Source organism: Scyliorhinus torazame, chromosome 3, assembly GCF_047496885.1.
Source record: "Scyliorhinus torazame isolate Kashiwa2021f chromosome 3, sScyTor2.1, whole genome shotgun sequence".
NCBI lineage: Eukaryota > Metazoa > Chordata > Chondrichthyes > Carcharhiniformes > Scyliorhinidae > Scyliorhinus > Scyliorhinus torazame.
Window position 1 is genome coordinate 249,488,965 of NC_092709.1, and position 16,814 is coordinate 249,505,778.

General features: G+C 50.3%; 1 protein-coding gene across 1 annotated transcript in view; it reads right to left on the reverse strand.

Annotated features, from left to right (window-relative positions):
• Nucleotides 1-16,814, reverse strand: part of tars1 (threonyl-tRNA synthetase 1) — a 64,660-nt gene that overhangs the window by 14,610 nt on the left and 33,236 nt on the right. Inside the window, exons 13-17 of the mRNA XM_072497086.1 lie at nucleotides 13,875-14,012; nucleotides 13,686-13,763; nucleotides 13,497-13,597; nucleotides 12,228-12,332; nucleotides 4,747-4,819 (exon numbers count right to left, since the gene is read on the reverse strand). Coding sequence (XP_072353187.1) covers nucleotides 4,747-4,819; nucleotides 12,228-12,332; nucleotides 13,497-13,597; nucleotides 13,686-13,763; nucleotides 13,875-14,012 — 495 coding nt within the window. The remainder of the gene's footprint in view (nucleotides 1-4,746; nucleotides 4,820-12,227; nucleotides 12,333-13,496; nucleotides 13,598-13,685; nucleotides 13,764-13,874; nucleotides 14,013-16,814) is intronic.

A 16,814-nucleotide genomic window follows, 5' to 3' on the forward strand; every position in this document is an offset into this window, starting at 1 on the left:
TCCAGTTTTTTTATTTTTCTGTAATGCATGCTTTAATGTCATAGCGCCCCGTAGAGTTTTATAATAATGGATGTATTTTAAATGATTTAGGTAAAATTGTGTTTCATAGGATATGGCAGAGTAGAGCCTGATTATGGGTGCCCCGTTTGGTCAGAGAACGAAGGCGACGCAGTAATGTAATCCTTCACGATTTGCGTTGAGGATCACATGGAGGGAGTGTAGCCATCTGGGATGGCCACATCACGATTACAAAATGGACACTTTGCAAAGAATGCAGGGAAAATTGGACAATACCGAGAAAGCAAGCAGGTGAAAGGTTTGTCTGGGACAGACAAGACCGAGACTGCAGAACCATCTACATACTCATGAGCCATCTCCGGGGACAAAAGGGTAACATTTAGATAAACAATGCTAAGACAGACACCCTGGTGCCAGAGGGGACTAAAACAAAGCAGACCAACGGCCACCTAGAACACGCCCAGCAATCAGGGAACCCACCCCTCTATTGGAGGAAAATCGATAAGAAAGATTGGGAAACGGCGCAATTAATTGGGGCCAAGTTCAAGGCCCGCCCAAAAGCGCGCAAATCCCTTTCGAGTATAAAAAGGACTCCCCAAGAGAGAATCGCTCTCTTGGCCTTGGCTCTCATCGAGGAGAGACCTGCCAAAGCTACTCCAGACCAAGTAAGTTCCAAGTCAACGCACGCTACGAGATAGACGCTCCCAGTTGCTATCCTGTAAACAGATCAACCCAGCAGCCTCAGAACCGAGCAACGGCCATTGTTCCTCTGACTGAGTGGGCACCCGAAGCTAAGTATAGGCTTTTAGTAGTAGTGATAGTTTAGGTTGTAGAATTTTATGCACGAGTATATTTCACTGTGTGTAAATAAATGAGCATTGCTTTTGAACTTACTAACTGGTGTATCGAGTCTTTGATCAGTATTCAGTTTTGAACCTCGTGGCGGTATCGAAAGATACCTGGCGACTCTTGAGCAAACGTAATTAAACAGAGCCAAATTAAGAGACAACAGCAAGTTAGCAACACTACGGCGCTGAGGATCCGGGGTCGAATCCCGGCCCTAGGTCACTGTCCGTGTGGAGTTTGCACATTCTCCCCATGTTTGCGTGGGTTTCACCCCAACCCAAAGATGTGCCGAGTAGGTGGATTGGCCACACTAAATTGCCCCTTAATTGGAAAAATAATTGGGTACCCTAAATGTATTTTTAAAAAAGCTAGTAGAACGTTACAATTTATTGAAACGGGAATCGAATACAAAAGGAGAGAAGTGTGGCTTCAGTTATACAGGGAATTGGTGAGACCACATCTGGAGCACGGTGTACAGTATTAGCCTTGTTATTTAATGAAGGACATACATACATTAGGAGACGGTTTACTATAATACCTGGAATGAAAAGGTTGCCTTAGGGTTGAACAGGCGAGGCTTCTATCTGCTGGAGTTTAGAAGAGTAAGAGGCAACATAATTGAAACATAAGAACCGGAGGGGTCTTGATGTGACAATGTTGACAAATGTGAGGTTATCCATTTTGGTAGGAATAATAGCAAAAGGGATTATTATTGAAATGATAAAATATTAAAACATGCTGCTGTGCAGAGGGACCTGGATGTCCTGGTGCATGACTCGCAAAAAGTTGGTTTACAGATGCAACAGATGATTATGAAGGCAAATGGAGTTTTGTCCTTCATTGCTAGAGGGATGGAGTTTAAGACTAGGGAGGTTATGCTGCAACTGTATAAGGTGTTGGTGAGGCTACACCTCGAGTATTGTGTTCAGTTTTGGTCTCCTTACCTGAGAAAGGACATATTGGCACTGGAGGGAGTGCAGAGGAGATTCACTAGGTTGATCCCAGAGTTGAGGGGATTAGATTATGACAAGAGGTTGAGTAGACTGGGACTGTACTCATTGGAGTATAGAAGGATGCGGGGGGATCTTATTGAAACATATAAAATTATGAAGGGAATAGATAGGATAGATGCGGGCAGGTTGTTTCCACTGGTCGGGGAAAGCAGAACTAGGGGGCATAGCCTCAAAATAAGGGGAAGTAGATTTAGGACGGAGTGTAGGAGGAACTTCTTCACCCAAAGGGTTGTGAATCTCTGGAATTCCTTGCCCAGTGAAGCAGTTGAGGCTCCTTCTTTAAACGTTAAGAAAAAGATAGATACCTTTCTAAAGAATAAAGGGATTCGGGGATATGGTGTACGGGCCGGAGATTGGAGCTGAGTCCACAAAGATCAGCCATGATCTCATTAAATGGCGGAGCAGGCTCGAGGGGCCAGATGGCCTACTCCTGTTCCTAGTTCTTATGTTCTTATGAACGGGCTTTTCACGGTAACTTCATTGCAGTGTTAATGTAAGCCTACTTGTGACAATAAAGATTATTAAAAGTTTATTTTCCAAATAAACAAACTGGTATTGAAAAACCACTTCAAAGAAAGATTAACTTTTACAAGCTTATAAAACTCAATCAAAAAGTCAGTGGTCCCCTTGAAGTTGTGTAATATAAGGGGCTGAATGCATTAGGGACTCTTCTCAGCCAAGCATTCATAGTAAGACCATCTACTGTTGCTACAGTTTACAGATGACCTCATGATGACTTGGTTGAGCTGCAAGACTGGTTAATAAATTCCTCCCTGGGGTGGGGTTACACCTTGAGTGGGACTGTTAGCTTTGTTTGACAGTCATATTACCTTGTAGTAATCTGAACAAAATTACGCGGTGTTATGAGGATTTAAGGTTTCTGCAATGGAGCTTGCACTATCTGTATTTGATAGTCTTTATGAAAATGTAAGAAAGAAATTCTCTTTTCGAAGGCAATTTTGAATGCATACTGGAAGAGTTCCTCAAAATCAAAGCACAAGTTCCTTACATACATTCATTTCTGATGCTCCATACTGTAAATGTAAAAGAGGTCTTTATCACTGGAGAAAGGACTTAATGCATCTGAACCATGTTCAACTTAATGGTCTCAACTTTTAAGGACAAAGCCCTTTTACCAATCACAGCATTGCAAACATATTATGGGTGGCACAGTAGCACAGTGGTTAGCACTGTCGCTTCACAGCACCAGGGTCCCAAATTCGATTCCCGTCTGTGGGGAGTCTACATGTTCTCCCTGTGTCTGCGTGAGTTTTCTCCGGGTGCTCCGGTTTCCTCCTACAAGTCTCGAAAGACGTGCTATGCTATTAGGTAATTTGGACATTCTGAATTCTCCCTCTGCGTACCCGAACAGGCGCCGGAATGTGGTGATTAGGGACTTTTCACAGTAACTTCATTGCAGTGTTAATGTAAGCCTACTTGTGACAATAAAGATTATTAAAAGTTTATCAAATATTTCAATCATCAAGCACCATTACAGTATGATGGTTGAAGTCATCAAGAGCTTTTAAACCTGTCAAAAAGTTCCTGGCTTCCCCAAAGGCTCACAACCTGATTTATCTCGGCGTGATTCCCAAAACACACCTGCCTCCATTTAATTAGCCACGACAGGGAAACTTGAGCAGGCATTTAAACAGCGAACTCCATGTTATTCTAAGTGAGCACCAGGTCACAACCCGTTACGTTCCCAATCCAGAAAGAAATTGGCAGACAGCAAGAACGGCACTTCACCACCCCTCATAGCTCCTGTTTTGTCTGCCCAGTGTTAAGAGACAAACTGACAAGAAACATTTCTTGATTCAGAAGGTTGTGAATCTCTGAAATACTGTACTCCAAGGGCCTGTGAATGCTCATTAATGAGTATAATGCAGAATCCCATCTGTCATGAAAGAGAGATGTTTACACACCGAGGAATCTGAGAATAGGATGGTACGGTAAAGCCATCTAGTAAAGTTAAGCCCATAATCTTATTTGAATGGTAAAGCAGGTGAGGGGCTATCTGACCCACTCCCATTTCATATGTTCTTATTTTGGTATTTGATTCCAAGCCTTTTCCCTCAATAATAGCAAGTCTGTCATAAGGAATGGATTAAATACCCAAAATTAAATTGTTTTTAACATGATAGAAATCATTAGAGAGTTAGGAACTCCAGAATGGAAATATCAAGAGTTTTGTTTATTCTCAATATTCACGCAATATATCTGGGTCGCAATTCTATTTGAAAATGTAATTAAACAAAAATCGCTTATTGTCACAAGTAGGCTTCAAATGAAGTTACTGTGAAAAGCCCCTAGTCACCATATTCCGGCACCTGTTCGGGGAGGCTGGTACGGGAATTGAACCGTGCTGCTAGCCTGCCTTGGTCGGCTTTCAAAGCCAGCGATTTAGCCCTGTGCTAAACCAGCCCGATTTCAAAAAATACTTGAGGGTGGTACGTTCAACCTGCCGAGTTAAACATGTGCGGAACAAAAAGGAAACATTTGAAGTCCAGTGCTTTTATCTCATTTATATACAAAGCATTTTTTCTGCCACTCTTCACACAAACTTACAGGCAAAATTGAAAGCTGCTGAGAAGTTCCTGGCTGCTGTTCCTTATCCCTTTGAGCTAGCCACATGAAGGAGCTGAAGTGAAACTTGGGTTCAACAACTCTGGATTTCTCTCATTTGCAAGAGGTTCCCAAGATTCTAATTACTTGCTTCAAGAACATGCCAAAGATATGTAATGTAATGTAAACAATTACAAACATGAATCTGAATCCTACATAGAGCACTACAGTTTTGTTTCTGAATAATCTCTAATACTTCAGAATATGGGGAATTATACAACATTTGTAACTTGACAGACTTTACCTTTTGTGCATATTCTTCACATGTAGGTCCCACAGGTACAACCATAACTTGACACGGAGATAGCCAGAGAGGCCTGCAAAGTAGAAATTGCAGCATATTTCAGATAATTGTAGCTCTGTACACTATTGCTCGAGTGTATGTTATTTACTCCCAGACATCTATCAACTTTAACAAGACTGATGCAGGTCAATTCTCCCACCCTGGGGCAGGAAGAACTCAAAACTCCCTCCAGGTCATTCAGTTAAAAATCAGGAACTCAACATATTGATGACACTGCCTACCCTACACATCACTAAATCAGGGGTGTGCAATCATTTGGAGCACTGGGCTAAATCTACTTGCAAGTTAACTTGAATCAAAAAAATTCATAATCATAACATATTCAGTAAACCAAGGCCAACCAAGTTCCATTTTTATTACATGAGCTTCCAGGATATTTATTAATGTTTATGGATCACATTCCATGATTTTGAATTCGGGAAATGACAGTAATAATTTCATACCTTAACATTCAAGGCATCTCATTTTGCATTGCTATTTGTTTCCTCACAAAAAAATGCTAAACACTGGCTTACGTTTAATTGCAATATTTAACTCAATTTTCTCATTTTGCGGCAATTAGATCATACCATTTCATTGTCTTTCACTTCCTTTTTCTGCTTTCTCAAAAATTAAAATTATTCGTCTGATCCCTCTGGTGTATGTGTCAATGAGATGACAGATAGTAAAGCAGAAACAACTAGATTGAGGCTGTTGGTTACAACCAGCATGATCAGGATGCTGGAATCAGTAGTCGATTGAAAGGACAGTGATTTTAACATGCTTGACAACAGCATCTATGCAACGCTCTTCAATTACAGTTTTGTGTTGTAAGACTGAGCCCAGACAACTTACCTTCTTGCTCCTATTATAGAACCACACCCGAGGAGTTGAGCATTTACCTTGGGTTCATCTCAAGCAACCCAGCAACAGCTAAAAGGTGCTGTCAACTTTCTGTGTGAAAGCACTTCCAGCAGCATTGATCTCACCCCAGCGAGATCTGCAGTGCATGGGACACCAAACACGGGTCCCAGCTGAAAAGCACACACCACGGGCGTCATTCTCCGACCCCCCAGAGGGTCGGAGAATGGCCGTTGGCCGCCGTGAATCCCGCCCCCGCCGGTTGCCGAAGTCTCCGAAGGGAGAAAAGTCGGCGGGGCGTTAATGGCGCCGCTGCCGCGGAGAATGTCACGGGTCAGCGCAAGGCAGCCGATTTTCGGCCTGCCGATATTCTCCCTTCCGGATGGGCCGAAGTCCCGTCGACGTGATGACCATTCACGTCGACGTGAATCAAACCTCCTTTTCATCGGCGTGACCCGGTGCTCCAGGCTCACGCCGACCAGCGAGGAGGTGAGTGACGGCCTGGGGGGTTGGCTCTGGGCAGGAAATGGCGTGGCCGCAGTCTGATTGCGTGAGGAGAGGTGTGTCTCGGGTTGTGTGTGTGTGTGTGCGCGGCGGGGGGTTAGAGTAGGCTGGGCTCAGGGGGAGTGCCGGGAGGGGGTCCGTGCCGTGCCGGGGTGGAGGTTGGGGGGGGGGGGTCCGTGCTGGGGTGGAGGTTGGGGGGGGTGGGGGGGTGGTCCGTGCCGGGGTGGAGGTTGGGGGGGGTCCGTGCTGGGGTGGAGGTTGTGGGGGGGTCCGTGCCGTGCCGGGGTGGAGGTTGGGGGGGGGGGTCCGTGCCGTGCCGGGGTGGAGGTTGGGGGGGGGGGGTCCGTGCTGGGGTGGCGGTTGGGGGGGGGGGGTCCGTGCCTGAGTGGAGGTTGGGGGGGGGGGGGGGTCCGTGCCTGAGTGGAGGTTGGGGGGGGGTCCGTGCTGGGGTGGAGGTTGGGGGGGGGGGGGTCCGTGCGGGGTGGAGGTTGGGGGTTAGGGGGGGGGGGATCTGTGCCGAGGAGGGGGATGGGAGGGCAAGTGAGTTGGTCCACCTGGCCAGGTGCCAGCGTCCAACAGTTGGACCCATGCGGTCCATGCCACCTGGCTGGGGGGAGGAGGGGATATGGGCAATGATGACATGTCGTCGTTCCCCTCCCCCCCCCACCAGGCCGTCATGTTTTCAGATCATCCAGCGATGTTGGCCGCCGTGGTGGCAGCCGCTCATGTCTATGTTGCCCTGGATGAGGAGGAGGAGGAGCGTGCCAGAGAGGCGGCGCAGGCTGCCGCAGAGGGGCAGGCGGCAGCCGCCCAGGCTGGAGGGACACCTGACCGACAGGACGAGGAGGGGGAGGAGGACGTCGCGGCCCCACGGCAACGGAGGCACCCGAGGGCGCCCCGTGTGTACCGGCCCCGGCAGTCATACCAGGACCTCACGGACCGGGAATGCAGGAGGAGACTCCGGATGAGCCGGGAAACCGTGGCACACATCTGCCACCTGCTGGCACACCTGTCACCGCGTGGCACTGGCGGGGGACACCCTCTCCCTGTGTCCGTCAAGGTTACGGTGGCCCTGAACTTTTATGCAACGGGGTCATTCCAGGCACCGAGTGGGGACCTGTCCGGCATATCGCAAATATCGGTGCACCGGTGCATCCGGGCAGTGACAGATGCCCTATATGCCATGGCGCACCGCTACATCCGCTTCCCCGTGGACCGGGCTAGCCAAGATGCCCGGGCCGTGGGCTTCTCTGCCGTGGCCGGGTTCCCCATGGTCCAGGGCGCGATCGATGGGATGCACGTCGCCGTGCGGCCACCTGCAGATAACAGGGCCGTGTTCACTAATAGGAAGGGGACCTATTCGATGAACGTACAGGTGGTCTGCGACCACCGCATGATGATCCTGCACGTCTGCGCCCGTCACCCAGGCAGTGTACACGACTCATTCGTGTTGTCGCGGTCATCCATCCCCGGCATGTACGAGGGACGCCATCCCCGGCTGAGGGGCTGGTTGCTGGGCGACAGGGGCTACCCATTGCGATCGTGGCTGATGACGCCTATACGGAGGCCACGCAATGAGGCGGAGAACCGCTACAATGATGCCCATGTAGCGACAAGGGGAGTGATCGAGAGGTGCTTTGGCGTGCTGAAGATGCGTTTCAGGTGCCTGGACCTCTCTGGGGGCGCCCTCCAGTATCGGTCAGATAGGGTCGGTCGCATCATAGTGGTGTGCTGCGTCCTGCACAACATAGCCCAGCAGAGGGGCGATGTGCCGCAGGCAGAGGAGGGCGGAGTGGAGGAGCAGCAGGGAGAGGCCCAGTCCTCCCCAGATGAGGGGGATGGGGGCAATGGTCAGGGCAGACGGGGTAGACACAGGCGGGTGGCTGTCCACCGTTACCGGCTGGCCCAGCGGGTACGGGACAGACTGATAGACGCCCACTTCACTGACTCGATGGGCGTGGGAATCGGGTAGTATGGCCACAGACCGCACACCATGGCAACAGCCGACCATCCACACCCCCCACCCATCCACCCACCCAGCACCCTCACCCCCCTCCCCAACCCCACCCACCCCACCCGCATGCACAACACCCCCCCCCCCCCATTGCCGATCCACCTGCGGCAGAACGGGCCGGGCTCACACAGTTGCGGGTGGACGCGTGTCTATCGCAGGCCATGGAGGATGATGACAACCCGCCCTGCGATGAGCTCCTGGCTCTACATCGTTGGACTATGTCTGACCCATGGCCACAGTACCACCATCCACCCGGACCGTCCCTGCATGCGGCTGTGACACTGCAGCGCACGGTCCCGTCCTCTGCCCGGGGGATGTTGATGGCGGCCCAGGGGGAAGGGGGCAGACTCACCTGGGGCTGAGGTAAGACCACCCCTCACACACACACTTGCGCTCAACGTACATGACACCCCCACACACTTTGGACAGAGCACAAAGGCAGCTTCGGTAGGTGTAACATTGACTTTAATAACCAAAGGAGTTCATGCACGTGCCCTAGCCCCTAAAACTCATCTGTGCCCTGCACCCGTGCCAACTTACTCAGTGTCTAATTGTTTGGCCTTACGGGCCCTTTGACTACGTCTACGTGGTTCCCCAGACGGTACAGCAGAACTGGAGGTGGACTCCTGTGATTCCTGCCCTCTGACACTGGATCCCTTTGGCGGCCGTTTCCTGGGGCGTCCTGGTCTAGATGGGCCAGGCTGCGGCCCGGGCGACTGGGATGGCGAGCTGCCAGCCTGTCCTGCCCGTTGCCCACCCGATGCACCTGGGACGGAAGGGGGGGGGGGGGGGGGGGGAGTCCGAGGTGTCGCGGTGTACCGGGACCTCCCCTACAGAGGGAGCCGGGACGGACCACACCACCTCCTCCTCCCTCGGGGTGCCCGATGGCCCCCAGGCCTCTACATGGGTGGGGGATGCAAACGGACTGGCCATCCGACGCCCCCCCGACATCTGGCGCTGCCAGTCCTGGAGGCCCGTGCTGGTATCGACAGGGGTCTGCAGGTTTGCAGCCATGGAGCCCAGGGGGTTGGCAAACCCTGTCTGTGACAGTGCGACGCCGGCTCGCACATGGCCACTGGCGCCGATGCCCTCAGCGATGGCCTGCAGAGACTGGGCCATGGCCTGCAGAGACTGGGCCATGGCCTGCAGAGACTGGGCCATGGCCTGCAGAGACTGGGCCATGGCCTGCAGAGACTGGGCCATGGCCTGCAGAGACTGGGCCATGGCCTGCAGAGACTGGGCCATGGCCTGCAGAGACTGGGCCATGGCCTGCAGAGACTGGGCCATGGCCTGCAGAGACTGGGCCATGGCCTGCAGAGACTGGGCCATGGCCTGCAGAGACTGGGCCATGGCCTGCAGAGACTGGGCCATGACCTGCAGAGACTGGGCCATGGCCTGCAGAGACTGGGCCATGGCCTGCAGAGACTGGGCCATGGCCTGCAGAGACTGGGCCATGGCCTGCAGAGACTGGGCCATGGCCTGCAGAGACTGGGCCATGGCCTGCAGAGACTGGGCCATGGCCTGCAGAGACTGGGCTATGGCATTGAGCGCATCTGGCGCTGGCACTGGCTCATGGCCTCCTGTGAGAGGGCAGCCATTTCCTGGGCCACAGACGCCGCCTGCACGGAAGGCCCCAGGCCTCGCAAACCGTTCCCCGTGTCTGACACCGTCGCACCCATTGCCTCCACCGCGGACGCCACCCGTGCGGTGTCAGCCTGGGTGGCACGCATGATCGGCACCACTCCCAGCTCCTGGACGTGGGTGGACTCCTCCACCTGCGACCGCAGCCGCCGCAAGCCGCCCGTCACCCTCTTCGCTCGTCTCCGGGTCGGTGGTTGCATCGGATCTATGTGTGGGTGTGGTAACTGCAGGAACCCGGGATCCATCTGGGCGGCAGATGTTCGCTTGGGCTGGGCTGCCCTCCGACCGCCCGGTCCCTCTGCTGCTCCTACCTCCACCTGCTGTACCGGGACGGCTGTGTTGTGCGCACCAGTGAGTGTACCAGACGCCTCATCACTAAAGTGCCCAACCGTGGTGAGTGTTTCTGCGATGGTGGAGGGTGTTGGTGACAGCAGTGGCGTTGTGTCGTGCTCTTCGTCCCACTCTGAGTCCATGGCACTTTGGGGTGGGGGTTCGTCTCCACCCATCCACTCTGAGTCACTGTCCGGTATTTCGTCTTCCTGGGTAGTGCTGTTCCGGGTAGGGGTGTCCTGGGTAGTGGTGTCCTGGCTCGGATGTGACGGGGGCCTGTGGCTGCCCCCCTCGTCGCTGGGTGGTCGCTCCCGCACGCGACGGGGGTGTCGTCTCCCTGTTGCTCCAGGTCTCTCCGTCTCCCGTGGTCTCCGAGGGGCATCCTGCGGGCGTCGCATGCTGGAGGGTCCGGGTCTCTCCGTCTCCCGTGGTGTGCGAGGGGCATCCTGCAGGCGTCGCATGCTGGAGGGTGCGGGTCTCTCCGTCTCCCGTGGTCTCCGAGGGGCATCCTGCGGGCGGTCTGCATCTGCGGGAATGGGTGCCTGGACGTTTGGTCCTGCGATACACAATGAAGCATGCATGGTTAGACATCAGGCAGTGATCAGGTGATACGGGGGAGGGGGATATAGGGGAGGGGGGGATATGGGGACGGGCTGTCGGTGGCTCACTCGCTAGTACGCCCCCGACCTCTGCATCAGCAACCTCCCGGTCCTCAGGTCCGCCAGCCAGTTCCAGGGCCCTTTCCTCGTGTACGGTCAGTGGCCTCTCATCAGCAGGCCCTCCTCCAGTCCTCACATGCTCCCTATTGTTGTGTGCGCGCTTCTCCTGTGGGTGGGGGGGGCAGGGGTAAAAGGCAACAGTGTTAGGCAGGTATATGAATGCACGCCATCGGTTGCGCGTGCATTGCAGAGGTTAAGGTTAGGGCTGAATTCACTTGGGGATATGGGGGAGGGGGGGATATGGGGGAGGGGGGGATATGGGGGAGGGGGGGATATGGGGGAGGGGGGGATATGGGGGAGGGGGGGATATGGGGGAGGGGGGATATGGGGATATGGGGGAGGGGGGGATATGGGGGAGGGGGGATATGGGGGAAGGGGGGATATGGGGGAGGGGGGGATATGGGGGAGGGGGGGATATGGGGGAGGGGGGGATATGGGGGAGGGGGGGATATGGGGGAGGGGGGGATATGGGGGAGGGGGGGATATGGGGGAGGGGGGATATGGGGGAGGGGGAGATATGGGGGAGGGGGATATGGGGGAGGGGGGGATATGGGGGAGGGGGGGATATGGGGGAGGGGGGGATATGGGGGAGGGGGGGATATGGGGGAGGGGGGGGGATATGGGGGAGGCTCACCCTGCCTGCTCTGACGAGGTCGTTCACCTTCTTGTGGCACTGGGTGCCTGTCCGTGGTGTCAGGGCCACAGCGGTGACGGCCTCTGCCACCTCCCTCCACAGACGCCGGCTGTGGCGTGAGGCAACTCTGCGGCCGTGCCCGGGATACAGGGTGTCCCTCCTCTGCTCCATCGCGTCCAGGAGCGCCTCCACATCGCGTGACTCGAACCTCGGGGCTGAGCGACGGCCAGCCATCCAGTCGGGTGTTGCGGTCGGGTGTTCCGGTCGGGTGGGGGGGGGGGGGAGCAGCGCGGCCTTATGAGCCGTCACGCCGTGCAGCGCGTATGACGCTGCACGGCGTGAACCACTGCGCAAGCGCGAATCCCGTTACGTCGCTGCTAGCCCATTTCGGGCCGGAGACTATCGACCCATTTTTCCGACGTGACGCAATTCGGATTTGCGCCATTTTTTGCGCCGATCGGCGGACTTTCCGCCGATAACAGAGAATTTCGCCCCACATGTCTCAGCATGTCAGCCATTGTCTCAGGTTTATTTTTATTCGCTACTGGCAGATCAAATGGCTCTCAAATTGGTAGTTACTCACTGTAACACAGAGGATATCTTTAAGCAGCCAACATGTGTGCGCATATTATAATATATTAAAATTTGTTTCAAAAGTTATCTATATATTAACAATATTATCATAACCACTAGTCTTAATAAAATCAAACTGAACCCAGAAAAAGGAGTTCTTGCTTACCATTTGCCTCCATAGCTTTCTGTCAAAATTGCAATCATTCGTTCCACAGAACCCAAGATGGCACGGTGAATGATAACAGGCCTATTCTGGTCACCACCATCATGACTGTGAAATAAAGTAGAACAATTTCAATACTTCCTGTATTTAACATGTATCTTAATTAACTTTTATTTCGTAAGAGGAATAATTAAATATGCCAACCAAGACAAACAAAGAACTCATCATTACTTTATAGTAAATTTGATGGCAGAAATTATTTATTTGATATCTGTCTACACAATAACCTCCAAGGGGTGGATTCAGGTTCTTACACAGGTTTCTAGATGAAGCAAGCCATGATGGCAATATGCTTGGAAGATGCAAAAAAAAAAAAAAAAAAAAAAAGTGTTTTGACCAATTTAAATACGGTTACAGAGCAGTCAGTGCAAATTGGCTACAAGCACAGAATAGTTAATTTTGGGGGAAAAAAATAAACATTCTACTTTAGTGCTGACTTTAATCATTCACCAAAATTACTCCCGAGAAATTAATTTGCTTAATTTCACGATTACAGAAATCATTTAACCTGCCATAATACATTTTTCATTTTCTCCATATCGCCCTACAGCACAAGAAATGTGGGACTGGATTCTCCAATTTCCAGCCTAAGTGCTGATGACAGCGTGGAAACAGTGGCGTTTTATGCCAGAAAAAAAACAGCGCAACAGCTGCACCGTTTCCGGGACCTTTGGGGGGGCTTGCAGCCGTGCCTGGTAAAACTCCCGGCTCTCACGCCAGAAACGGATGGAGGATGGCCGCGTCCATGGCCGTGCATGTGCACGGCGGTGGCATGCAGCGGACCAGGCCTGCCAAATAATGACCCCAGTAAAGCCCCTCCCCCCCCCGCCCCTCGCCCTTCAACTGTGGCAGCATCGGACACAGTCTGCAGCCGCCATGCGGGGTTGACAAAATAAATATCATATGTGTTCCGCGCCATCGGGAACTGGACCTATTGGGGGCAGAGCATCGGGGGAGGGCCTCAGGTGATGTCCTGAGGCCCTCCCAATGACGTGCAGCGTTTTTGAGGGGGCGGAACGTCACAAAAACGGCGATTCCGTCGCAAACAGGGATTCTCCGGCCGAACGTGATTTCGGCGTCTGCGATCGGAGAATCCCGTCCGTGGTCTTTAAAAAGGGACAAGAATGCTAAATTGTTTTTAAATCACCAATGAAACAGCTCAAAAATGAACATATTTTCTACTTGAAGTGCTCTTCATTTTAGGAGGCTTACCTCACATAGGTCAAGTTAAATCTGATTGGCAACTGGAAATCCAACTGAATTGTAGCACACTGATGATATCTACCGATAGCATCTTTGATTTTTATGTCAATCTGGAAAAATGTTTTTTTTAAAAGATGTTAGGAACCTTGTGCTTGTCATATTAAGTGTTTCTGGTATTAGTATTCTATTTTATGTTACCTTTGGGCCATAAAAAGCACCATCACCAGGATTCAAGGTCCACTTCTCACCAAACTCATTGAGGCTATTTTCAAGTTGCTGAGGTTGGATGGAGAGAAGCAAGAAAGGGTTATACAAATACTGGTCTGATTAATAATGCACAATAACAACATTAAAAAGCATCCAAATGCTTAGATTAGAATTACTGACCATCTCAGCTGTGTTCCAAACTTCAACATCACCAAGAAAGTTCTCCGGACGAGTGGAAAGTTCAAGTTTAAAAGTAAATCCGAAAACATCATAGACAGCGCGTAGGAAGTCCAGGCAACCTTTAATTTCTGCTTCAATCTTGGGGGAAAAAAGATATGTTTTTAAAAAACAAAATTACCAACCACATGTTTTCTTCAGAATACTTGGATGTATAATAGTTTGTGAATACAAAGCAGATAAGAGCAACATACCATTTCTGCCGTTGTTAGAACTATGGCAGGGGAAAGCAAGAGAAGATACTTGATACTGGACGATTGATTAAGTTAAGTATTCAGAGTATTAGTATATTCAGAGTTGCAGTTGTTTAAAAGATTTGTGCATTTACTTCTACAGAAACAAAAACCTCAATAAATCCAAGCTGTGGGAGCAGGATGACTTTCGGACATACCAAGACTGATCACACCCACTTCCACTTCTCTTAAAGCAGGAGATCTCCGCTAACGATAAAGCTTGGATTTTAGAAGTAAATGTTTTTCATACCAAATCAATTCAATTCTGTAATCTCAAGCATCATGTGGGAAACAAATCAAAGAATTTACAGTGCAGAAGGAAGCCATTCGGCCAATCGAATCTGCACTGGCCCTTGGAAAGAGAACCCTACCCAAGCTCAGACCTCCACCCTATCCCCAGTAACCCCATCTAACCTCTTTTTGGACTTGAAGGTCAATTTATCATGGCCAATCCACCTAAGCTGCACACCTTTGGACTGTGGGAGGATACTGGAGCACCCAGAGGAAACCCACGCAGACACGGGGAGAATGTGCAGATTCCGCACAGACAGTGACCCAAGCGGGAATCGAACCTGGGACCCTGGAGCTGTGAAGCAATAGTGCTAACCATTATGCTACCGTGCCGCCCACGTGCACAGTTTGCATTGCATCATTATTACAACTTTGTGACATTATATATAGATTTTCCTTTTTAGCTTACCAGAGACCGAGCCACTGCCCCCCCGACCCATCCCCCACACCCAATCTTTGGAGGTTTTCTATGACCTCACACTCTTAGAAAGAATTCAAGCACTGTAAGCAGCTGGTCAACTGATCCCTTTCTCACTTATCAATACTATTTTCCTCTTCCTCTATCCGAGACTCCAAATTCATTATGCTTTTGTCCTCGGTTTTTACTGTTGAAATCACTCAATGCACTAAAATAAAAGCAAAATACTGTTGGTGCTGAAATCCGAAACAAAAACAGGTAACGCTAGAAAAATTCAGCAGGTCTGTGGGGAGAGAGAAACAGTTGTTGAGTTCCATATTAGAGTTAAAGTGAGGGAGAAATGTGTTGGATTATATATTGTATAAGAGAGGGTGGAGAACCGCTGAGAATCATCCTCCTCCATTTCCACCAACTCCAGCATACCACCATGAAACACATCTTCTACTCCCCCACAACGTCAGCATTAGACAGAGACCGCTCCCTCTGTGACTGGTCCACTCTTCCATCACCCCAACTCCTCATCCCCTTCCCAATCGCAGAAAGTGCAACACCTGCCCCTTTATCCCCTCCTCACTGTTCAAGGCCCAAGCACTCCCTTTCAGGTGAAACAACATTTCACTTGCATTTCCTTCAATTTGGTCTACTGTGTTCTTTGGTTCCAATGCGGTCGCCACTACACCGGGGAGACTAAACACAGACTGGTGACTACTTTGGGAACACCTTTGCTCAGCGCACAAGCATGACCCTGACCATCCTTGTCGCTTGCCATTTCAACTCACCATTTTGTTCTTATGCCCGTACATCCACCCTTGGTCTGCTGCAATGCCCTAGTGAAGCCCAATGCAAACTGGAGGAGCAGCACCTCATCTTCCGATCAGGCACGTTACAGCCTCCAGTGTAAGTTCAACAACTTCAGACTGTGACCTTTCTCCTCCATCTTCACTTCTTTTTTAATATCCTAAACATTTTTTGTCCCAATGCAAAATAACTCGTTCTTCTGCCTTCATGTCTTGTGACGGATTTAGGTTATTCCGGACCTGATAATACTTTATTAACCACCTATGATTTAGATTAAACCATCAAAAGAGGGAAATCCGTTTCTCTGCTTAGACTCAAAAATAGATCTCACGAAGGGAGAATGCTTTTCCAGGGCTCAGATAGTTAAACAGGATTTCAGTTACTTTTTATGGGAGAAGTTCAGATGCGTCACTCATAACTAAATCGTTACCTCTGTCGTCGTGGGTCCTAGTCATTTAAGACTTCCTAGGATTTTAAACTTTGAGATTAAGTCTACACAGTATAATTTTAATAAAAGTATTTTGATTGTAAATGCTCTCAATTGATACATACAGAATTGCAGAGTTAAAGAATATAAATTGATTAAGTCTTTAGTTATCGGTTAATAATATAAAACCGTTAACTGCTAACACACTAACTTCTCTTAAGAGAATGAGATATCTAGAACATGGAAAATCTTAAAGTATCTCCTATCAATTTTGAATACATTTCTGAGACGTTTAACAGAAACATACTTATAAAACCATGATGGTCTTTGTTTGACGAGGCAAGCTTGAAGTACAGAGCTTTGACCCACACTCCTGCAGGGGAGTGAGAAGGTACCTCTTTGCCAAAATGGCCCTCTTTTTATACATAAAATCTTCTAATCGGTCAAGGACTGTTTCTGTTATCTTATCACTTATTGTTGGTTAATTGCCTATTGCCAAATGGCTAATTTGATGTATTATCATCAATAAACGTTTTAATGATCTTAGTGTCGGCGTGAATGACAGGTGTCTTAAGGATATATTGGCAAAGAGGGACTCGTATAGAGATCTGTCTCTTTTCAATGTTGCCATGTTTCTTAGAAATATAGATTGTCAAACAGACACTGCTAGTACCCTCTCTCATTAACACTTCGTGTCTCATGGCCTACACATTTTG